Genomic DNA, 26,128 nt, shown 5'->3' on the forward strand with positions numbered 1-26,128 from the left:
AAACAAAAGAAAACATTCGCCAAAGTTGTTGTGTCAATCTGTGGCAATGACCCGCAGAGACAAAATTTGAAGGTAATTTGCTAAAATCTGCTAAGGTTTGTATAAATTGTCTTCAGATTTGTTTCGCTTGTTTTGTATGAATATTTTTCAGAGTTGGTATTTTTGATAGTTTTTAAAACTTATGGGTATAAGTTACATTTCATGTTTTTTCAAAATAAAAGTGAAATGTGTTTTGAAAAATTATGTCCAAACACATTTTTATTTTCAAACCAAACTTCACCCAAATCATATTTTTTAAAACAAATTTGAAAATATATGGTCAAACGCTAGCTTAAAATCACTAACTTAAAAATCTTATCTTCTATAATAAAATTTGTGCAAGTCAAACTAGGACAATAATTTTTAAACGGAGGGAGTAACAAAAAAACAGAAAGAATGAAGATTGAAAGAAGAGTTTTGGCCTTTGGGTTCTTGCATTGCTTAGTCGGAAGCTAATCGGGCAACCAAGAGATCATTCTGTACCAGAACTAAAGTATAAAGTACTGCTTTTAAGTAAAATGAAGTACAACTGAAAAATGCCAAGTTTCATAATAAAAGATTTCCTTTGACAATTCTTGGCCACCCAAAGTTAAATTGGAAAAGCATAACAATTGGTCCACATAATCACCGGCCCCATGATCCTTATATGACAATATTGCCACCAACTAGTGGCAGGATACTCTTCTCCCTTCCACATATCTACAACATTTCACTAGGATATCAACATTTAGCTAAAATATTGCATAGAAATTTGGCTGTAACTAGTGATACAGAATTTTGCTATGGAGGCTCTCAATGCAGCAAGTTTGACACCTCTTTCAGTTTTTTCTGATAGAAGAAATGAACCCAAAAAAATCCCATTCAAGAACCTTTCAAATTCAGCCAATTTTAGCACCAATTCATCAAATTCACTAGAGATTCTATCAAGAAAAGTTCAAGGGGGTCTAGTAGTACTTTCCTCAGTTTTCACTACAAGTTTAGCTAATGCATTAACATATGAAGAGGCACTTCAGCAATCAACTACTAGTACTTCAACAGCTGATTTTGATGCAAATGCCTTTGTTGAAACTGTGACAAATTTTGTATCTGAAAATCCTTTAGTCATAGCTGGTGGTTTTGCTATTTTGGCTTTGCCATTGGTTCTGTCTCAGGTGCTTGGTAATAATAAGCCTAATAAGAAATGGGGTGTTGAGTCTGCTAAAAAAGCTTATGCTGAATTGGGAGATGATGAGAGTTCAGAATTACTTGATATAAGGGGACCTGTGGAATTGAGGCAAGTGGGAAGTCCAGATATAAGGGGTTTGAAGAAGAAGGCAGTTTCAGTTGTTTATAAAGGTGAAGATAAGCCAGGGTTCTTAAAGAAGCTAGCTTTGAGGTTCAAGGAGCCAGAGAATACTACATTGTTCATTCTAGACAAGTATGATTTCAAAGTTATTCTTATGCTCATTCATTGTTTATAGCATGTGTTGTTCTGTGTTGAAGACATAATTAAGTAGTTATTAGAAGTGTACTCTCTTTAGCAGTTTAAACTTTTATATGAGATGGTTACATACTTCGCAAATAGAGAGGTCCTCAGTTCAAGTTTCATTATATACCCATTATCACAATAATGAATAAGAGAATTTCTGTGCTTGGCCCAAGAAAAAGAGTCAAGCCCGCACGTGATGGAGCATCTTAAAGATAAGTAATTCAAAGTGTGATCTCTCTAACTGTTTAAAATTATAGATAAGATGGTCACACACTTTAGCATTATGTTTATCCTTTTGGTATCTTAGTGAAACCTAGCAGAAATGTGGCTTTAAACTGATTTAGACAAAGAGTAATGTTCTTACATTTTTCTAATCAATAGAGCGCCAACATGCTTACACTGCAACCATCTTAATTAGTCGAATGAGGTGCAGCTTGATCATTAAACTTCTGAAACTTTCTCCTTCACTTCAAAATGAATGTTCTGCGAGTCACTTTTTGTAACTTCACAATATATGCCTTAAAAGTGTATTATAAAACTATTCACAAATTATACTTCCTCTGATTCTTGAGTTTAGTTATTTATATCTTTGTTTAAGAATTTTCTTCTGCTTATTGGATTGAGGGTTTAAAGGGAAAAATCAAAGATTTGCTGGCAAAATGAAATGTTTCTCTTGCTTGATGTCATGCTCTTTTTCCTGATATATACTGTGAGGAACTCTTGTATCAGCAAACTAGTTGAACAAATTAACTCTAATCCTGTCACTTTCTGGATTGTAATGAAGCCAGATTTGATGGGAACTCTGAATTGGTAGCGGAGCTTGTCACAGCTAATGGTTTTAAAGCTGCATATGCAATTAAAGATGGCGCTGAAGGACCGCGAGGATGGAAGGTTTTACATTTAAAAATCTCGTTACATTCTTAATTTTTAAAAAGTTGGTGGAATAAAGCATAATGAGGTCCAATTTCTGCAGAATAGTGGCCTTCCTTGGATACTTCCGAGGAAAACATTAAGTCTTGATCTCGGCAATCTGTCTGATGCTCTTGATGGTGTTCTTGGGGTATGTTTTTCTCTCTATAGAATGGTACTTTGCGTTATCGACCCTAAACAAAAATTAAGAGTGAGGTTCATTTAGGATGTTGCCGCTGGAAATTAATGAAATTGGCATCTCGCTTGTGATTTACTATGCACACAAGAAGTTTTAAAATATCCCAAGCCTTCCCTTTTGCCTTATTGCACATAAATGTGCCAAAACTATAGAGTTGTATTAAATATAACTAGGAAGCAGATTTTCGCAGGATAATGATGTTATCCCTCGGCCTTTTAGCTATGCTTTTCTTTTAGAAGTCTTACCAAATAGTGCAAATGGACAGCTAAGAAGTTCTGTTTTCCTGTTTTAAGTGCAAGGAGCAGTTGTACATTTCTGTTTTTAGAACTTCTGCACTTTAACTCCACAATCCTTAATTAACAGTTCCTAGGTGAATGGTTTGTGGATGACAGATACAAGTGACATCTTTAAAATATGATAGCTATAAGTGACATTTCACATAGTTTCTCAGCCTTGATATTTCTCAGAAGCTTTATGTTGTGAAGCCACTATGTATTGTTTGAGAAGCTATTTAGGAGACTACTTAACTTGCATTTATCAATTTCATTAGGCTATGTGGTGAATACTAGTATAGTACTACTATTCTAATCATAGACTGTTTCGGGTTTGCATTTTGACATGCTTAACTTAAATGAGATAACTTTGATGGAATGTGTATATACAGGATGGTTCTGATGCTGTTGCAGTAGGTTTAGGTGTAGCTGCAGCTGCCGGGTTAGGATTTTTGGCGTTCACAGAGGTCAGGCTCCAGAATATTTTATCCTGAACTTTATGTTGAGCATTCATTAGACAGCTTATTATCGGTCCTCCTTTTTCAGGTAGAAACGATTCTCCAACTGTTAGGCTCAGCTGCACTTATCCAACTGGTCAGCACGAAACTTCTATTTGCAGAGGTTCGTCAGCATCATTTGCAATGAAATCTTTTCTTGTCTCTCCAGTACGTGGACCTCAGAAACGTAGTTTTGGCAATATGAAATTACTCTTGCCTTAACTGCCCTATTCCTTCTTGAATTGTTTGTTTCTTTTACCTGTTGAATTATTGCTTCTCTTGCTCAGCTAAACATTCTTTGTCAGAAAACTATACTACGTATATTGAAAACATATTACCTTTTATGCATACTAATTCTCGAACACCCTTAGCAAAATTCTTGTGGCGCCACTGTTTTCAGCGACATATTACATATATATCCTACAACTTTAGTAAGATCTTGAATCTAAAATTTTGTATTCTGACCACTTGAAGGCTCAAAAGATAACTTGTTAAGGAAACATCATTTAATTTACTTCTAAAACTGTTTCGTGCTATGATAGAAGGTGAATCGCATTTTATGTACTGGTACTAAGATGAGCTGGCCTCTATGGTTTCCACCGGTTACTTAACATCGATACCGATCATGGTAGAAAATTATCAGACATGAGAGGTCCATTAATATTTTGACATTTTCACTTTCCAGGACAGAAAGCAAACTCTGCAACAAGTTGATGAGTTCGTCACCACCAACATTGCTCCAAAGGAGCTTGCAGGTGATATTAAGGTAATCTTCTCGTATGTCCAGAACTTCTTGAAGCGTTTTACTTCCCATATCAAAGAACTTTATGTTTTGTTTTCAACAACATAGTTCATAGTCACAGTTCCATTAGTCATGCACTTATGCTTCTGACTTTGAAACTTCAGCAAATAGGGATGGCTCTTCTTCCGACGCCCGTGACTAGCAAGGCTCTACCTGCAGCTGCAGAGACAACTCCAGAAATCAATTCAGTCCCTAAACCAGAAATCAAAGTAGAAGCTCTAACTGGAATTTCAAAGCCACTTTCACCATATCCTAGTGTAAGTTTTCCTTTTCATTCTGAGTAGTTGGTCTTATCATTTCACTATGACTTGCCGATTTTAATATCCTTCTTGCTGATTAAAGAGATGTCCCTTGTTTATATTCTGAGACATTGAGGTATTTCCAAATGGACAATTTTAATTCATTTATTTTGTCTATGTGACTGCCCTTTGCTTTCTCATGTTTTTCATTAACTGCATCATCTCTTTTGAGAAGGGATTCTTGGAGCAACAATAAAGTTGTCTCCATGTGATTCATAGGTCACGGATTCGAGTCGTAGAAGCAGTCACTAATACTTGAATTAGGGTAGGCTATTTACATTACAACCCTTGGGGGTGCGGCCCTTCCCCGGCCCCTACCTGAATGCGGGATGCTTTGTGCACCAGACTGCCTTTTTTACATCATCTCTTTTGAATTTGTTGATGCAGTATCCTGATCTCAAGCCTCCAACATCGCCGATGCCTTCACAACCTAGTGGCGGTGCGGAGAAAACTGAAACAGTTTCCAAGGTAGAATTATCTGCTGAGTCTACTCTGGAAATCAATTCGGTCCCTAAACTAGAAGTCAAAGGAGAGGCACTAACTGGAAGTTCAAAGTCACTTTCTCCATATCCTAATGTAAGTTTTTTCAGTTCATTCTCAATAGTTGATCTAATCATGTCGTTGTAATATGATATATGAATTCCCTTGCACCATATCCAAGATTTCAACATCTTTCCTGCTGATGAAATGAGGAGGTCCTCATTTGAATTCTACGATTCTAGTATTTGCCGAGTATCAGAAACAACTTCTCTGCCCTTCATATAAAGTGTAATTAGTAACCTGGAAGATGAGGCTGGTTACGTGAAAATACAATCATAGCATAAAAATATTTTTACACAGTCGGTGTATATTAAGTTAAATTCTTCCTTCTTTTGTGGTTGCAGTATCCTGATTTCAAGCCTCCAACATCACCAACGCCTTCACAAGCATAATACTTGACTTGCAGATTTCCATAAGGTGTTCCAATCTCCAGTTTGTGGAAAATTACAACGCGATATCTTCTTTCAAGTAAAAGCTAGCTCCTCCATGAAATTTTCATTTTACATTCTGCATATTGAAGGGAAATTTGTAACAGTAGAGATCCAGATCATTATAATCATTATGTCTTTCATTTTCATTCTTTGTAATTTATTGATGGATCTCATGTAGATACAAATGTAGCATAAACTTTATGTTACTTTGGCAGTACAATCACTTCTAAGCAGAAGCTTAGCAATATATTATGAATAGAATTTACATTATATAATTTTTTACCCGGTTAGTTTAGTTTACCTTGCATTATGCATGGAATTACACATTAATTAGTTTTACTAAACCTTGAAATAGCTTACCTTCGCTTGGATATTTCTCTTTTATTCTTGACCTCTACCATCTTGCTTGTTATACGTGTAAACGTATTATTATTATTCAGTATTACCATTGATCAATGATGTCTATTCCTTTCCCTTCTAAGTTGAAAGAAAAAGGTGAACAAGCGGTCTGTGATTTTTAACATAGAAGCAAAATGGGAACTCATTTTACTTACGGTAAAATAAGAGTAAAGAACCGAGGAGCCAGGGGCAGAATAGAGGCAGTGGCGAGGTTAGGTTTTTGAGCAAGTAGATTAAAATCAAAAAAGTAAATACGCAAAAAAATTAAGTTGATTCAACCCATGGTATATAAATATATATAAATAAAAGAATTCGACCTTCTATGTGTTTACTCTTAAAAACGGATAACAGTTGAATTTATACGCAGTTTTAAGGATATGTGGATTAATTCAATACAAGTGAACAATGACGTTAGATTAAGCAAATAAAAGACGTAATAAATGGTCAAACCAATGATAAGAGTGATCCCGAGCTCGGTTAATGGCTTAATGAGGAACCTGCCTTCGGTTCCGAACTTGCACTTATGAAGAACTTATGAACAAAAATAAGAACTTTTAATAACTTTTTAGAAACAAAGAGACTAGAAGTAAATTGCCTTGGTATGCCTATTACAATATCTCTAATGAATAATAAATTTTCCTTTTATATAGTAGGGGAGTTTTACCCTAAGTATAATTCTAAGAAAGGTAAAAATCTTTTGTTTCTCTAATCACTGATTTTCTGCCGATACGGGCCGAGATTCACGCTGTGATATCCGGTTGAGCACGAACTTCACGGCCCTTTGTTAGTCGTGTGTAGTTGTTGATAATGCCCTCTAAAGTCTTGGGACTCGAACCGGACCCGGTGGACGTGGTCCCGATGCCCCCGAGGGCAGGTGTTTTGCTCGGACCCTGATACGAGGGGCTCCTCGCTCTAACTCTGATTCCTTACGATCACGTCCCTGCTTTGTTTGCCTCACCGAGAAAACCGGGGTGCTCAGTGGGATCGGTTTTACCCGTATACAGATAGACCCCTCGTTTCTCAAAGAGTTAGCTTGCCGAAACGATGGGAAACGACAGATGTCTCCGGTTCCTTCCTTCATACGTTGCGACGAGGGAACCAAAACATCCCATTAGTCGCGTCGTTCTGACTTCGTACACGTGTCGCTCATCGGTCGGTTGGCCCCGAACGCGAAGCGTCAGCTGTTTCCCTTTAAAAGCATCCTCCCTTTGTTCTTTTTCTACTTTTCGACAAAATTATTACCTTCGAGCTTTCCAGCCATCATCAAACCTTCTTCAAATCTTCATATCTTCATCCGTGTTCTTCTATTTTCATAGTGCTTTCCATATTTTTACCCAGATTTTCTTTAAATCTTCATACTTTGTTCTTCATCTTCAAAACCCGCATTTCCAAAACTTTGCATTTATTCTTCATATTTTCAAACCTCTCTAAGATAGCAATGGCCAAAATATCGAAATATGTTCTTCAATAAGTTGCCTCTTCGTCTTTCCAACCAGCCGTTGATGCTGAGACGGTTGCTTCTCAAGTAGTTACCCTTGAAATGGCGCCTCCCGAGGTGGCTGATGATGAACCAGCCACCGAGCCCCCCTTGAAAATGTTCATCCCCGGGGGCTACTCAATTTCAGACAACTTTAAGGTCGAGAAACCCTCATGCAAACAGGACCGGGGTGAAGGGGTATCAAGGTACATATGCTTTGTGACTGAAGACGTTCTTCCCAAAGTTTGAAAGGACTGCAATTGGGAGGGCAATGACGTATTAGTCCCTGGGCCCGAGAACGTCATCACTACCCATGTGGAGGGGTACTTAAGTGTTTATACTTACCACTTCACACTGGACCCGGTGGACCCGATCGTTCTGGATTTTTGCAAGAGGTACGAGGTATGCCTCAAGCAAATTCATCCATTATTGTGGAGGATCGTGATCCTCCTCCGCTACTTCGTGAAAAAGACCAAGTCTCGTCGGTTCACGATCGACCACCTGCTTCGATTATACAATCCCTGAATGTTATGAGGGGGACTAATCAAGCTTACTCGCTGGGCCAGCAAGGCCTCCTTTTCGAGTATCGACGAAGACTGGGACCGGGGCTGGCAGGGACGCTTCGTCCGAGTGAAAACATAGGATTTAATCCCCCCCCCCAATACATGTCATTCCCTGAGAAGTGGAATGCGTCTCGTAAGTGCAATGTCTCTTTAAACATCAAAATTCTTTTTCTTCAATTTTTTTTCTCATTGTGCATTCTGAGCTGCGCAGCTTTCGCCCGATTTCGAATACAGTTCCCCAGCTAAAGGAATGGATCGAGGGCATTTGTACTCAAATGTCGTACTTTGAGCGCACATGGCGCGGACTCTCGAAGGGCCTATGGGAGGCCCGTTCTCATGGTAAGGCCTCTTTTTGAATGGCCAATACCACATTTCTATCTTTTATTACACTAACTCCTCTTCCCTTTGTTATTGCAGGTTTGACTAAGACCACCTAACTTAGGCCTTCAAAAGGGGACAAGGATGTGCTGCATCCGTTGATCCCTCCGTTGCTGCCACGGAGGAAGAGAAGAAAAGGAAGAGAAAACCCCCGGGCTCTGAGGTAAAGAAGCCAAAGAAAAGGGTGCTCTGCAAGCCCAGGAGGGGATCTAGTTCCCGAGCGCTGGATTTCGATTCTCTTCTCCAGTTTAGAGATGAGCCAGAGGATGAACCTACTTTTGTTACCCATGGGACGACTTATCCCGGGGAATCAGAGTCATTCGAGGGGGAGACTCGTGAGATCGACCCCCCTTCAACTCAAAAGACCAACGTGGATACCTGGGGTGAAACTCCCCAAGATGTCGGCTCTGCTCCAAAGGAAGCACTCGATATAATTAAAATCCCGGGGATGCCTTCCTATAGTGAGTCCATGCTCGAGGAGGCCTAAGAAAGAAAAAAGAAGTCCAATGAGGGGGTCCATGGTGAGGACAATCCCCTTCATTCATTTTTCGATGGTGTGGACTCGTCTGCTTTGGAAGACTTCTCCGGGCTGGGCGACCTGGAAGTTCCAAAAAAGGATGCATCCTCGGAAACTGGCGGGCCGAGCTCGAGCCCAAAATTGATTAATTAGTTCCCTACTTTCAGTGTGGACCCGGTCGTAAGAGATCAATTATACTGACCATCCTGAAGGATACCCGGGTTTTGTCTGCTCCTGTGGGGGTAACTAGCTACCTACGATGCCTGGTTATTGAGGAGGACCAGGAAATAATAAATGAGGTGAGCGTGCCATGACTTTTCAATGAGGCGCAGCAAGTGCTGAACTGGGTAAGGTATTGTTACTTCTATCGATCTATTGTTATATGTGTTTGATGTTTCTCACGTTTTTTGCCTTTTTGCAGGCTTCGGTACTTCACCACGAGAGTTTCCTTCGGTATCGGGTTCAAGTAAATCAACTCGAGTTTGAGATCAAGGAGCTTGCCCAATAAAGGAACATGTACAAGCTTCTTAGCAAGCAACAAGAGGGGGTTGCCAAGAACCTTCAGGCCAAGCTGGATGTAGCTCAGAAAGGAGCATGCCGACTTGGTGGAAAAGGTAAGGGTTTTTGAAGTTAGAATTGAGGGTCTGGTTGCAGAGGCTAACAACAATACTTCGTAGGTCCAACAGAAGATTGACCAACTCCGTAAGGAGATGGACGAGATCCAAGTAATGGTCAGCGGGTGGAAAATCAAGATGGACTTCAGCTTCGGGTAGCGAAGGAGAAGGCTGATACACGGGCTCAGCAATATGAGGATATCCGAACATAACTGGGCTCGGCCATCACTGAACGGGATGCCCTTGATAATGATCTTTAAATAACGATGTCCGGGTTGGAGATAACCTCGAATGATGCTGACGAGATGGTGTCTCAATATAAGGACAATGTCGAAGCAGTTGAGGCCCGCCTGAAGACAATTGTTGAGTACGTGAGGCGGCTATCCCGAAGGGAGACCCTCGAAGAAATATATTCCCGAGGCTTCGACCTATCTGCCGAGATCGAGGAGGCAAAAAGACTTGAGGTCGAGGCAAAGAAGCTAGCTGATCCCTAAGGTGAAGGGGGCTCCGAGGGCTATGAAGAATCCGAAGGCCCCGACGATTCTGGTGACGAGTCGAGTTTCGGTGAAGATCAGGCGTAAATGCCTTAGGATTTTTTAGTTTTTGTATTCTGTACATATTTTTTGTTGAGGCTGTTTTTGTTGGGCCTTTGTAAAGATATTCTAGAATATATAAAATTTTCCCCTTTTGGAAATTTCTAGTCTCTACTATCTTAGCATCTTTTTATAATTGCAAATATTTCTAATTCCTTAGCACAGAACCAAACATAGTGATAAGTCATTTATTTTTCTGATGTCCGATCAAAACCTGACCTCAATGCAATTTTGCTCGAAACTTTTGAAAACTCGGAGTTACCGGAAGTTTTTTCAAGATGCTTAAGTGTTCTTAGATGATGCCTTTTCCGAGGGTGACCTTTTAACAGGTTTAGAATTTTGTTGAAGGCCTTACGTTTTGATTACGGGATTCGGATGTCTCCAAGCCATTTTTTAGGGTGGCCATAGCCTTTTAGGTTTGGGCACTGCCTAATAAGTTTTGTACCTCGGGTTTTGATGACCCGAGCTGCCCGAACTTATTTCGGACGACGGTCCCCGAGTAGGGGTAGCCCTTTGGTCTTGGATAGGGGTGGCCCTTGGGGCTGATAGTCCCGAGGTAGGAATAGCCCTTCGGCTTGATGCTTTAAGAAGCAAAAATATGTAATAGCAAGGTAGAAACTTTTTTTATTTCTGTGTGTAACGTACAAGATTGAAAGCGTGTAAAAGCTTGTATTATGGCTAAGGTGGCCTATGTGGGTATGGTTCACTTGACCGTTTGGTCCTTATAATAAATGCTTACCACCGAGCTTAGATTGTTCAAGCACAAAGTTTCCTTTCTTCCTTGCTAAAAAGCTTGACCCGAGGGTGATGGCCCCCAGTATTCGAGGTCAATCTCGAGAGGGCTCGGATACTGTTGATGCGACCATTGACTCCGATTTAAAGTCGGTCTTCGATTCTAATTTAGCATGATTGACTGTTGCCGCATTAAAAACCTTGCTGGAAGCCTCATTTGGGACTAAACAGGTTCAAGGGAAAAAGAGTACAACGCGTGCTTTCAGACCTAACAACCACATTCTGTTTTAGTTGTTGCCTGCAAGTGTTAGTCCGATTTGTAATATTAAAAAAGGTGACTGAGATCATACCTTAGCAGTAGTACCATTTTAAGTGTGGCATGTTCCAGTTGTTCAGTAGTTGTGCACCGTTTCCTGTTTCGAGTTTGTATGAACCTTTATCGGTAATCCTGATGACTTGATATGGTCTTTCCCAATTCAGTCCCAGCTTCCCTTCATTCGGGTCCCGGGTGTGCAGTGTTACTTTTCTTAACACCAAGTCTCCGATATTGAAGTGTCGTAGGTTGGCTCTTCAGTTTTAATATCTTTCTATCTGTTGTTTCTAGGTGGCCAATCGGACTAGGGAGGCCTCACGCTCTCGTCCAATAGTTCCAGGCTTGTGTCCATGGCCTCATCGTTTGATTATTCTATTATTAGCACTTCAACTATTATTAGCACTTCAGCACCGTAGACCAATGAAAACGGAGTGGCCCCGGTGCTTAGATTTTGAGGTCGTACGGTATGCCCACAAGACTTCGGGAAGAATTTCCTTCCATTTTCCTTTGGCATCGGTCAACCTTTTCTTCAGGTTTTGAAGTATGGTCTTGTTTGTATACTCTGCATGTCCGTTACCACTAGGATGATAAGGTGTTGACAAGATATTTTTGACCTTATGGTCCTCAAAATATTTTCTTACCTTGCTGCCGATGAATTGCTTCCCGTTATCACATACTATCTCGGCCGATATTCCGAACCAACATATTATGTGATCCCAAATGAAGTCGACGACTTATTTTTCCCAGACCTTCTCGAACGCTTGAGAATCGACCCACTTAGAAAAATAGTCAGTCATAAATAGTAAAAATCGAGCCTTATCGCGTTCCCATGGCAGGGGACTGACAATGTCCATTCCCCACTTCATGAACGGCCAAGGTGACAAGACCAAATGTACCAGTTCTCCGGGTTGATGGATCATTGGTGCATGCCTCTGGCAACCTTCGCATCTCCGTACAAAGTCCTTAAAATCTTTCTCCATGTCGATCCAGTAATTGTCGGCTCTGATTATCTTATAAACCAAAGATTTTTCCCCCGAATAGTTTCTGAAGGTGCCTTCTTGAACTTCCCTCAAAATATATTCGGTGTCTCCCATCCCCAAGCATATGGTGAGTGGGCCATCAAACGATCTTCTGAATAGAGTACCTTCGGATAGGCTAAACTTAGCCGCCTTTGTGAGCAAAGCTCTCGATTCTTCAGGATCCGAGGGCAGCTTCCCAATCTTCAGGTAGTCTATATACTTGTTTCTCCAGTCTCAAGTTAAAGTTGTTGAGTTTATTTTGGCATGGCCTTCTTTCACTACCAATTTCATGAGTTGTACGACCATTCCTGAGCTAAATTCATCATCATCAACCGATGATCCCAAGTTAGCCAGAGCATTGGCTTCACTATTTTGATCCCGGGGTGCGTGTTGTAGGATCCATTCCTTGAATCGATGCAGTGTTACCTGTAATTTGTTCAAGTGCCTTTGAATTCGTTCCTCTTTTACTTTGAATGTCCATTGACTTAATTTACCACAATGAGGGAGTCACACTTAGCTTCGACCACTTCGGCCCCTAGGCTTTTAGCCAATTCGAGACCTGCAATCATGGCCTCATATTCGGCCTCATTGTTAGTCGATTTCACAGTTCTAATAGATTGCCTAACTACGTTACCCACAGGCAACTTCAACATGATGCCGAGTCCGTACCGCTTTGCGTTCGAGGCACCGTCCGTAAAGAGGGTCCAAACTCTTGAGGAAGTCCATGAGGTTAACAACAATTCTTTTTTGACTTCGAGTATTTAGGCCGGTGTGAAGTCGGCCACAAAGTCTGCCAAAATTTGAGATTTGATAGCGGTCCGAGATCAATATTTGATATCGTACCCGCTAATTTCCACATCCCATTTGGCCAATCGGTCCAAGAGCTCGGATTTTTGCATTATGTTTCTTAGTGGGTAAGAAGTTACGACGCATATGGGATGGCATTGAAAATATGGCTTTAACTTTTTGGAGGTGCTTAGCAAAGCGAGCACCAATTTTTCTAGGTGAGGGTACCTTGTTTTGGACTCGCATAGAGTTCTACTAACATAATAATTGGGAAATTACGTACCTTCATCTTCCCAGACTAAGACTCCACTTATCGCTATCTCGGATACCTCTAAGTACATGTACAATTGCTCGTCTACCTTTGGAGTATGGAGCAGGGACGGACTCGAAAGATATCGTTTGAGTTCTTCTAAAGTTTGCTGGCACTCCGGCGTCCACGAAAAGTTATTATTCCTCTCCAATAATGAGAAGAACTGATGGCTCTTATCGGAGGACCTCGATATGAACCGGCCTAGGGCAGCTATGCGCCTAGTTAGCCTCTGAACGACCTTGACACTGTCCACCACGGTGATATCTTGTATAGCCTTAATTTTGTCGGCATTGATCTCTATCCCTCAGTTGGACACCATGAATCCGAGGAACTTTCCGGATCCGACCCTGAATTCGCATTTCTCCAGGTTCATCTTCATATTGTATTTCATCAATATGTCGAAGGTTCCCTGCAAATGTTTCAAATGGTCCTCTGCTCGTAGGGACTTAACTAATATGTCGTCAATGTAAACTTCCATTGATTTTCCTATTTGTTCTTCGAACATCCAGTTAACTAGGCATTGATAACTGGCACCGGCGTTTTTAGTCCGAACGACATTACGTCATAATAGTAGGCGCCGAATTTAGTGATAAATGAAGTTTTTTATTGATCGCCCGAGTCCATCCGGATTTGGTTGTACCAGGAATAGGCGTCAAGAAAGTTGAGTATCTCATGCTCGGCCGTTGCATCGATCATGCGATCGATGTTAGGAAAAGGAAAAGAATCCTTGGGGCACGCCTTGTTCAAGTCTTTGTATTCTACGCACATTCTTAATTTATTTCCCTTTTTAGGCACTACTACTATGTTAGCCAACCAATATGGGTACCTAACTTCGCGAAAGGAACCTATTCTAAAGAGTTTGGATACCTCGTCTTTGATGAATACATGCTTGACTTTGGACTGAGGCCTCCTCTTCTATTTAATCGGGTGGAACTTTGGATCCAAGCTTAGCTTATGAGTGATTATTTCTGGCGGGATCCATGTCATGTCTAGATGGGACCAAGCAAAACAATCTACATTAGCTATAAGGAAATTAATGAGTTTTTCCCCGAGCTCGGGAATTAACCCCGTGCCGAGGTATACCTTTCGATCGGGCAAGTGTTCGATCAGTATAACTTGCTCCAGCTCCTCGACCGTTGATTTTATGGCGTCGGAATCGTCAGGAGTGATGAACGACCTAGGGACTCCATAATCATCATCCTCGCCCGCTTCTTGATTCTCCGGTTCGGTCGTGGCCAGTGACAGTGATTGCTATTTAGTTTCTTCTTTCCTAATTGGTTCCAGGTTCTTTGATGTTGAGACTGCGGACATTGGGATCACTTCGTCGATCACGAACATTTATTTTGCGGTCGGCTGCTCTCCGTAAATCATCTTGATCCCTTCCGATGTGGGGAACTTCAGTGCCAGGTGTAGTGTCGAGGGTATTGCCCTCATGGTGTGAATCCATGTCCTTCCTAGTAGAGAATTATATCTCATATCCCATTCAATCACATAGAACTTCGTTTCCTGAATGGTCCTGACGGTGTTTACCAGCAGGGTTATCTCCCCTTTAGTAGTTTTGCATGCCATGTTGAATCCATTTAAAACCTAGAGTGCATGCACTATTTGGTCTTGTAGACCCAGCTGCTCTACGACCCTCGATCTGATGATATTGGCTGAGCTACCTAGATCAATTAACACACGCTTAACTCGAGTTTTATTTATGAGTAAAAATATTACCAGTGCGTTGTTATGCAGTTGCACGATGCCTTCAGCGTCCTCATTGTTGAAAGAGATGGTCCCCTCTAGCATGTAATCTCGAGTTCGTTTTTCCCTTGTAATGGACACTTTAGTTCACTTTAGCATTGGCCCCTGGGGGACGTCGACTCCACTAATGATCATGTTGATGACGTGTTGAGGTTCCTCTTGCTCGGTCTGTTTATTGGAGTCCCTATCCCTGAAGTGATATTTGGCTTGATCACTTAGAAATTCACGGAGGTGCCCGTTATTGAATAAAAGGTCCACATCTTCTCTTAGTTGTCGACAATCTTCAGTCATATGGCCGTGAGTGCCATGATACTTTCACATTAGGTTGGGGTCTCTTTGGGCAGGATCTGACTACAATGGCCGAGGGCACTTGGTATCTTTGATGCATCCTATGGCAGATACGATGCTGGAAGCATCGACACTGAAGTTGTATTCCGATAATCTCGGTGCTTCCCTGGCCCCGAGTGGCCTGTCGAAACCATTTTACTCATGAGTCCCCAGCTATTGTGGCCTCGATCGCTCCTTTTTTTTGTTCCTAGCAGAGTCACGTCCGGATCCACTGCCCCTTCGATCTCCGCTATACGGTTGATACTGATCTCTGTTCGGCCTTGGTTCATGATCGATGACTCTTTTAGACTTGTCATTAGTTCTAATGGGATATACGAACCCGGAAGGAGCTCCGAGTTGATCATCATCGACTCTGATTTTCGATTGGTACCTATTATGGACGTCAGCCCAAGTTACCGCTGAGTACTCTATCAAATTTTGTTTCAGCTGTTGTGAAGCCAAGGAGCTTTGGGGGTTGAGTCCTTGAGTGAACGCTTGAACGGACCAATCATCCGCAACCGGGGGTAGGTCCATTCGTTCCACCGGAAACCTCGACACAACTCCCTGAGCATTTTGTTATCTCTTTATTTCACTTTAATGAGGTTATCTCTTTGTTTCACTTTAAAGAGGTCTGATTTTCTGGTCTCGACTTTGATGGCCCTGGCATGAGCTTTTATGAAGGCATCTACAAGAATAGCAAACGAATCAATGGAATTAAGGGTAGGTTGTGATGCCATATCATCGCCCCTTTCGACAGGGCTTCTCTGAACTTTTTCAGCAGTACCGACTCAATTTCGTCATCTTCTAAGTCATTTCCCTTGATGGAACACATGTAGGAGGTCACATGTTCATTTGGATTGGTAATTCCGTTATACTTCGGAATTTCGGGCATACGGAACTTCTTCAGGATTGGTTTCGGTGTTGCGCTCGGAGGGAAAGGCTTTTGGACAAATTTCTTGGAATCCAGGCCTTTCAATATCGAGGGTGCTCCTGGGATTTGATCACCCCTAGAGTTATAGGTCTCCAGTTTCTTGTCGTTGGCTTCGATCTTCTTTTCCCCCGATTTCACCTGCTTTGTCACTTACTCAAGCATCTTTATTATTTCGGGGTTGGTCCTGGGTTCTACTTCACCCGGCCTTTCAGTGGTTGGTTCATTTCTTCGGGCGGGTACAACTTTACTGGGCCGGCTTTGGTTCTGTAGCTGAGCTATCGTCGCTTGTTAAGCTTGTAACATTTCGAAGATCACCTGCAATTGATACCATCACCTTCACTGACGAATGTAGCCTGGGCTAGTGATCGGGCTCCTCCACGAATGCTGTTCTCGGGGTCGGGATGCATGTTTACGTCGATGGCCACATGCGAGTTAGCATCGATTAGGTCCCCGACCGGAACTCCATTGGGGTCAACAGGGGGCACCTCGTTGCTGGGCACTATAATTATCATGACCCAAAATCGCACCCGTCGTGATGGAGCCTATCGCAATACTAGGAAAGCCGACAATCTCAATAAACTCCCATATATTTTAAGTTTGAAACCATAATATCTAAATTTAGTGGAAGAAAAACTCATAAATACATATACAAACACTTCAAAAACCCGGCGTCACTGAGTACATGAGCATCTAATATGAATACAAGTCTGAACAATATGGTCTATAATAGTATAAGACCAAATACAGTAAACAAGGAGATAGGGAAGGAGAGGCAAGGTCTGCGAAACACGACAACTACCTTTGAATCACCGAAAAATCAACTATGCGAAAGAAATCAACACCCGCTATGGCAGGGAACACCTGAATCTGCACATGAAATACAGGGTATAGTATGAGTAAAACCAACTCAGTAAGTAACAATAATAAATAAAGAACTGAAGATAGTGACGAGCTACACAATTATAGTTCACTTTTAGTAATTCCAGCAAAGAATAGACATGTTTTCAAATCCATCAGTTTAAGTCAAATCAATTTTATACAGTTCAAGTTCATGTAATCCAGATATAAAATCTTTCAGAGAATTTCACAACAATGACAGACAGCAACTAAGTGCAACAACAAATGAAAAGCAAGTACAGCCTCTCAGGGCAACAATCACCGAATTCGTCACAACAACTCAACTACTAGGCTCTCAGCACTCACACTCAATTGGTACCCACACTCACTGGGGTGTACAAACTCTATAGGGGCTCCTATAGCCCAAGCGCCATAATCCGCATAGACAACTCACGTGCTGCACGAACAACTCATGTGCTATAATATCCTGCACAGACAACTCACGTACTATAGTATCCTCACTTCACCGACAGGCCCTCGGCCTTACTCAGTCCTCAACCTCTCTAGTCTCTCGGCTCTCGGAAATCACAAAGATCAGTCCAAATAAAGATAACATAGTGTATCAACAAAATCAAGAAAGACTGAGGTGTGATACACAAGAAAATTATGATTGAGTACAAGACAACAATTAGCAAATAATTCAGCAAATACATCGCGTATCCCAGCAGCACTATCACATAGTCTAAGCATGATTTCTAACATGATTTATAGTCAAATTTCTTCAACACATAGAGAGCATATAGCTAACAACAAATTATTCAACTTTACAGTTTTACGGGACAGACCAAGTCAAAATCCCCTCGGTGTATGCCCACACGCCCGTCACCTAGCACGTGCGTCACCTCCAAAATAATCACATAACATAAAATCCGGGGTTTCATACCCTCAGGACCAGATTTAAAACTGTTACTTACCTCGAACAAGACGAATCCAATGTCGAAAAAGCTAAAAAATGCTCTAGAAATTCCATTCTGCGCGTATCAACTCCCGAATGGCTCGAATCTAGCCACAATATATTTGATTCAGTCCACACAATTTATAGGAATTAATTCTATATCAAAATTCTAATGTTGTTCACAAAATCCGAAATTACACTCCAAAATTTACCTGTGGGGACCATGTCTCGGAATCCAGCAAAACTCACAAAATCCGACAACGCATCCAATTACAAGTTTAACCATACTAATTTCACTCAAATCCGACTACGAATTAGTGTTCAAATCTCGAAAATTCATTTTATGAAATCGTAGAAAATTTCTCTGATTTCTCTAGAAAAATCAATATTCTAACGCCGAAAATGAGGATTAATTCATAGAATATAATCACAAGGAAGTCAAGAATACTTACCCAAAATTGTGTGGAAACATTCCTCTCTAAATCGCCCAAATTTATCTTTCCCATTTCAAGCCTAATTCCACTACATACCTCCAAATAATTTTCCATACACGCTCCTAAGTCCAGAATCACCATATGGAGCTATTGGAGTCATCAAAATTCAAATCCGAGGTCGTTTACATATAAGTTCACACCCGGTCAACTTTTCTAACTTAAAATTTTCAATTATGAGACTAAGTGTCTCATTTCACTCTTAATTCCCTCCGGACCCAAACCAACTAACCCGGTAAGTCTTAAAACGACTGTGAAGCATAAACTGAGCAGTAAATGGGGGAACGGGGCTGTAATACTCAAAATAATCGGCCGAGTCGTTACATTCTCCCCCACTTAAACATACGTTCGTCCTCGAACATGTTTAGAATCATACCTGGAGTCTCAAATAGGTGTGGATATTTGCTCCGCATCTCCCACTCAATCTCCTAAGTAGCTTCTCCGACAGGCTGGCCTCTCCACTATATCTTCACTAATGCTATGTTCTTTGATCTCAGCTTTCGAACCTACCTGTCTAAAATAGCCACCGGCTCCACTTCATGAGTCAAATTACCGTCCAGTTGTACTGTACTGAAATCCAGAATATGAGACGGATCCCCGACATACTTTTGGAGCATAGATACATGGAATACTGGATGAACACCTGATAGACTAGGTGGCAAAGCAAGTTCATAAGCCACCTCTCCAATCTTCTTAAGTATCTCAAAAGGCCCAATATACCGAGGTCTCAACTTGCCCTTCTTCCCGAACCTCAACACACCCTTCATGGGTGAAATCTTGAGCAGAACCTTCTCCCCAACCATGTAAACAACATCACAAATCTTCCTGCTGGCATAACTCTTATGTCTAGACTATGCCGTGTGAAGCCGTTCCTGAATCACTTTGACCTTCTCTAAAGCATCTTGAACCAAGTCAGTACCCAATAACCTAGCCTCACCCGGCTCAAACGAACCCATCGGGGACCGACACCATCTCCCATACAAAGCCTCATACGAAGCCATCTGAATGCTTGACTGGTAGCTATTATTATAAGCAAACTCCGCGAGTGGCAAAAATTGATCCCAAGAACCCCCAAAATCAATGACACTAGCGCGTAGCATATCCTCTAATATCTGAATAGTGCGCTCAGACTGTCCGTCCGTCTGAGGATGAAATGTTGTACTCAACTGAACCTGTGTGCCCAATTCTCGCTACCCTGCTCTCCAAAACTGTGATGTAAACTACGTGCCCCGATCTGAAATGATGGACATTGGCACACCGTGTAGGAGAACAATCTTGCGAATATAAATCTCAGCCAACTGCTCCGAAGAATAATTGGTACCAACTAGAATGAAATGCGCGGACTTAGTCAACCGGTCTGTAATCACCCAAACCGTATCAAACTTCCTCAAAGTTCGTGGAAGCCCAACTACGAAGTCCATGGTAATACGCTCCCATTTCCACTCCATAATTGCAAGCCTCTAAAGTAATCCTCCTGGTCTCTGATGCTCGTACTTTACCTGTTGAAAATTTAAACATCGAGCTACAAGTCCGACTATATCTTTCTTCATTCGCCTCCACCAATAGTGTTGCCTCAAATCCTAATACATTTTTATGGCACCTGGATGAATGGAGTACCGCGAACTGTGAGCTTCCTGGAGAATCAACTCACGCAAACCATCTACATTAGGCACACATAGCCTGCCCTGCATCTGTAATACACCGTCATCTCCAATAGTGACTTCCTTGGCATCACCGTGTTAAACCGTATCCTTAAGGACAAGCAGATGTGGATCATCATACTGGCGCTCTTTGATGAGTTCATATAAAGAAGACCGAGAAACCACACAAGCCAAAACTCGATTCGGCTCGGAAACATCCAATCTAACAAACTGGTTGGCCAAGGCCTGAACATCCAAGGCTAAAGGCCTCTCTACTACCAGTAAGTATGCTAAGCTTCCCAAACTCCCCGCCTTACGACTCAAGGCATCGACCACCACAATCAAGCATGATAGAACCCATTCTAGGTCCAATGACCTTATTTTATTAAACAAAACTATCCCACAGACACGCCACATTTATATAACTCAAGCCACAACTGCGCAATCCGTGTACCCAAATATGGGAGATGTCTCAAGAAAGAGAACCGTATTGCAAGTTCAACAAGCACCACCACAACCGCAATGTTACAACCAACTCCTCAAATTTTGTGAAGAGGATAACCGTAGGGGAATGTGCACAATTGTAGAGGAAGTACATTAATAGATCAAATAAATTATAATAGAAATAAAATTCCCACACACGGCACGGACAACTCACGTACCAATAATATGAATCGCCCGGCATGGTCACAAGCCTCCAGTCCCAGCATATCATACAGGATAAATTAAACAAGTACACTTGTATATGATAATGAAATAAGATTCTCATGCTCATGGACAGGTATAAATAGCACGTCATAGTGTAAGCATATGCAAAGTCTGCTATCACACTTCAAATCGGCAATTGTTTTTTAACGCGGAATTAGTAACTACCTCATTTATGGGGAATCATCTTCTTTTTAACCTCAAGTATAGCCCAGATAGTTCTCAACAAAGGTACGAATACGGGAAATGTTATAACTTTATGCTTAACAGTCAACTCTAGGCATATTATAGCCTAAGCATTCTTCCGAGTATGAATACTTGCTCTAATGCCCGAACATGGGCTCAAACCTCACATATATGCGCACTCATAGCGCATAGCTATCACAAATAATTCACGCAACTAGTGCCTCCACCGATTTTTAAATAAAATAGTCACCTTAAATAGGTCGCAACCCCAAAACAATATACTTCTGAGAACTCCCAGTCTCCAAATTCATCGAACACATGAATCATCGTAACTGATCCCATGAGGAATACTTTCATAATTCTTCTGTGCCACATAGCAATAATTTGAATATCAACAGTCTATCAACCAGGTGAGTACTGCAATACCGATATAACATTCATCGAAATATCTGAAACTGACCATGCTATCCAACATTCGTTACCTTCTCTTGAAGACTGAACTGTCACCTTGTACATGTAAATCCTAAACTCGCACAACATACCACATCTATTATGCCATCATGTGATAAGCACAAGAATCCCATTATCAACTCTGAGTCACCATCAAATTACATACCCGGTTAGTTAGAAACCTTCCTCTTGCTTCCTTCTAGGAGGAAATCACAATATATAACACGTTTCCCACGCCTGTAGAAAAACTATCTGGTTCAAACCATGGTAGAAACCATCAAGAATACTTTGAAATCCATCTGCACATAACCAAGCTATTAGAACTAAATTCCTCTAACTCGACCAAACCACGTAGGTCACCAAAACCCAAGAATATTGCCACCAAAACATCTATAGAGTCTCACCACATCATAATTACCCCTATAAATACCACAACCGAAACACCCACTCTGAAAATACCTTATTTTAGTCTAAGGTTGTTTCATTCTCCTTCCTGATACCGAAATATAAAACCCATAATGATATACAAAAATGCCACAAGTCTCGACACCATCCAACTTAAATCTCAGATTTTAGCCATAAACAAATCCGCCAGGAATTCTCAATTGTTACATATTAATCTCGAATCCATTAGAACTTTCTCAAGAGTCACCCCTTTTGTTCAAATCCACATTACACCGCCCAAATGGGCCAAAAGACACGTGCCCCATTAGCACAACAACACTCAAAGAAGTAACTCTACTTTAAACCTATCAAATTCATACTCCGTGCGCACTACATCATTCACAAATAACAACTCACTCATCCCACGATTTTCATATACTCATAAAGCACAATATAACCCGTATCCGGAAATTTCCTTACTCGAGTCATTCTTGAACTCCACCTCTGCACGTCATCACTGATTCCTAAGTATACTTCAGACCAAAACAAAATATTTGACACATAACCATGAATTGAATTGTCAATAGCAGGCCCCCCCACTTGGCTCAAAGCCATAGATTAAAATACTTGATAACTCACAATACCCATACTTTTTTACTGTCTTAGGACCGCAATCAATTCAACGAAAATTCTTCTCAAGTTCAAGACACACCAACCATAAAATACCTCAATCATCCGCTAATCTCGGATTCATTCTCTTAACACTCAAGTCAACTTTCTCAACTAGATTCAAACTCAAATCTCAACACATACACCACGCTGGTAGAATAGAAACTATATATTCACATCATAAGGAACACACCTACATAGATTACTCCTCAAGAGATAACACACATGCTTAGTATCAAATTGGCATCTTGTTATACCCTTTCGCAGCCACAATTACTATGAAATCACTTAATCTTTCTGCGTCCAAACTCATTAACCAGACACGAGAATTTAATTTGCCCCAAAGTTTAACAACGTGAAAGATCTTTCAAAACATTCACACTCGAGATTGTACGTCACATAAAAACAAAATTAAAGCACCCAATGGCCTTCCTTTACATTTCAAGGAAACATTTCTTGTCACATTCAAATCATCTTAACATATGTCGCAGTTACATCATACTCATCACAAAGCCATTCTACCGTTCATCGAGCCACAAATTCCACTCGAAGGGACATTACAAGACATATGAGTCCAAATGTATAGGTTACAGCTGAAGCTATCGAGCCTAAGCTGCACTCTAAACCTGGCCTCAAGTCCTCCAGACTAGCCCATCACCAGAACACGAAATACTTATCTCAAACATCGTTCATGGAATCACAAGTCAGTGGTGCACAACTGATACCGAGTGCTCATGTGCGCATAAGAATGCGTGGAAGGAATTCAAAGAGTTATGTTTCAAGTTGAATCTATTCCGTACGATAGAATATAAGAAGGAAAATTTTCCTAAGGGTTCGGCAGCCTCTCGAAGATAAGCATAGACATCTCTGTACCGATCCACAAGATTCTACTAAACCTGCTCATGACTCGTGAAACTTATGTCACCTAAAGCTCTGATACCAACTTATCACAACCCAAAATCTCACCCGTCGTGATGGCGCCTATATCAATACTAGGCAAGCCGACAATCTCAATAAACTCCCATATCTTTTAAGTTTGAAACCATAATATCTAAATTTAGCGGAAGAAAAACTCACAAATACATATATAAGCACTCCCAAAATCCGGTGTCACTGAGTACATGAGCATCTAATATGAATACAAGTCTGGAAAATACGGTCTATAATAGTCTGAGATCAAATACAGTAAACAAGGAGATAGGAAAGGAGAGGCAAGGTCGGCGAAATACGACAGCTACCTCTTAATCTCTGAAAAATCAACTATGCGAAAAAAATCAACACCCGCTACAGTCGGGAACACTTGAATCTGCGCACGAAGTGCATGGTGTAGTGTGAGTACAACCAACTCAGTAAGTAACAATAATAAATAAAGAACTGAAGATAGTGACGAGCTACACAATTATAGTTCACTTTCAATAATTCTAGTAAATAATAGACATGCTTTCAAATCCATCAGTTTAACTCAAATCCATTTTATACAGTTCAAGTTCATGTAATCCAGATATAAAATCTTTTAGAGAATTTCACAACAATGACAGATAGAAACTAAGTGCAACAACAAATGAAAAGCAAGTACAGCCTCTCACGGCAATGGTCATTCAATTCGTCACAATAGTTCAACCACTCGGCTCTCAGCCCTCAGCACTCACACTCAATGGGTACCCACGCTCACTGGGGGTGTACAGACTCCGGAGGGGCTCCTACAGCCCAAGCTCCATAATCCGCACTGACAACTCACGTGCTGCATGAACATCTCACGTGCTATAATATCCTGCACGGATAACTCATTTGCTATAGTATCCTCACCTCACCGATAAGCCCTCGGCCTTACTCAGTCCTCAACCTCTCTAGTCTCTCGGCTCTCGAAAATTACAAAGATCAGTCCAAACAAAGATAACATAGTGTATCAACAAAATCAAGAAATACTGAGGTATGATACGCAAGAAAATCATGACTGAGTACAAGACAGCAATTAGCAAATAATTCAACAAGTACATGATCTTTGCGGGTCCCAACAGTTCTATCACATAGTCTAAGTATGATTTCTAACATGATTTATATTCAAATTCCTTCAACACATAAAGAGAATATAGCTAACAATAAGTTATTCAACTTTACAGTTTCACGGGACGAACCAAGTCATAATCCTTTCGGTGCACGCCCAAACGGCTATCACCTAGCACGTGCATGACCTCCAAAATAATCACATGACACAAAATCCGGGGTTTCATACACTCAAGACCAGATTTAAAACGGTTACTTGCCTCGAACATGACGAACTCAATGTCGAGCAAGCTAAACAATAATCCAGAAATCCCATTCTGCGCGTATCAACTCCTGAACGGCTTAAATCTAGTCACAATAAATTTGATTCAGTCCACACAATTTATAGGAATTAATTCTATATCAAAATTCTAATGTTTTCCACAAAATCTAAAATTACACTCCAAAATTTATTTATGGGGCCCACATCTCGGAATCTAACTAAACACATAAAATACGACAACCCATCTAATTACAAGTTCAACCATATTAATTTCACTCAAATCCGACTCCGAATTAGTATTCAAATCTCAAAAATTTATTTTATGAAATTATAGAAAATTCCTCCGATTCCTCTCAAAAAATCAATATTCTAACGCAAAAAACGAGGATTAATTTATGGAATATATTCACAAAGAAGTCAAGAACACTTGCCCAAAATCGTGTGGAAAAATTCCTCTCCAAAATCGCCCAAATCGAACTCCAAAATCCGAAAATGGTGAAAAATGGTGAAACCTCGAACTTAAAGGGTTCTACCCAGCACCTTCGCAGATGCGGTCACGAGGTTGCACCTGTGGCCCTCGCTTCTGCAGAAAAGTGGGTGCATTTGCGAGCCAGTCCGCTTCTGCGGAAAGCCAAGCGCAGATGCGACTCCGCATCTGATGAAAACATTATGCACCTGCGAGCACTGCCCAGCCAGCACTCCCTCCCTTCTGCGACCTTATCGTCGCTTCTGCGACCATCGCACCTGCGAGTCCATTTCCGCAGGTGCAAAAATACCAGAACCAGCAGCCTTCAACAATGCAATAAGCAACAAAATGTATCTGAACCTCGTCTGAAACTCACTCGAGGTCCCCGGAACCTCTATCAAATATACCAACAAGTGCCATAACATAATACGGACCTATTCGAGGCCTCAAATCACACCTAACAACACTAAAAATACGAATCACACATAGATTCAAGCATAATGAACTTTGAAACTTTCAATTTCTACAAACGACGCCAGAACCTATCAAATCACGTCTGATTAACCTCAAATTTTGTACACAAGTCATAAATAACATAGCAGAGGTATTCTAATTTTTGGAATCGGATTCTAACCCCGATATCAAAAAGTCAACTCCCCAGTCAAACTTCCCAAAAATTCATCTTTCGTCATTTCAAGCCTAATTCTACTACAGACCTCCAAATAATTTACCGGACACGCTCTTAAGTCCAATATCACCATATGGAGCTATTGAAATCATCAAAATTTAATTTTGCAATCGTTTACACATAAGTACACATCCGGTCAATTTTTTTAATTTAAAATTTTTAATTATGAGACTAAGTGTCTCATTTCACTCTAAATTTCCTCCGGACCCGAACCAACTAACCCGGTAAGT

The 26,128-nt window shown here is 41.0% G+C and overlaps 1 protein-coding gene across 1 annotated transcript; it reads left to right on the forward strand.

Moving 5' to 3' along the window:
* Positions 1–615: 615 nt before the first annotated feature.
* On the forward strand, positions 616–5,731 carry LOC107777965 (rhodanese-like domain-containing protein 4, chloroplastic). Its single transcript, XM_016598139.2, has 9 exons — positions 616–1,456; positions 2,296–2,398; positions 2,481–2,567; positions 3,280–3,354; positions 3,434–3,508; positions 4,070–4,150; positions 4,291–4,443; positions 4,873–5,061; positions 5,370–5,731. Exons 1-9 carry the CDS (start codon positions 822–824, stop codon positions 5,415–5,417), a joined length of 1,446 nt encoding a protein of 481 aa, XP_016453625.1. The 5' UTR covers positions 616–821; the 3' UTR covers positions 5,418–5,731.
* Positions 5,732–26,128: the final 20,397 nt, after the last annotated feature.

The sequence above is a fragment of the Nicotiana tabacum genome, chromosome 23 (assembly GCF_000715075.1).
Source record: "Nicotiana tabacum cultivar K326 chromosome 23, ASM71507v2, whole genome shotgun sequence".
NCBI classification, from domain to species: domain Eukaryota; kingdom Viridiplantae; phylum Streptophyta; class Magnoliopsida; order Solanales; family Solanaceae; genus Nicotiana; species Nicotiana tabacum.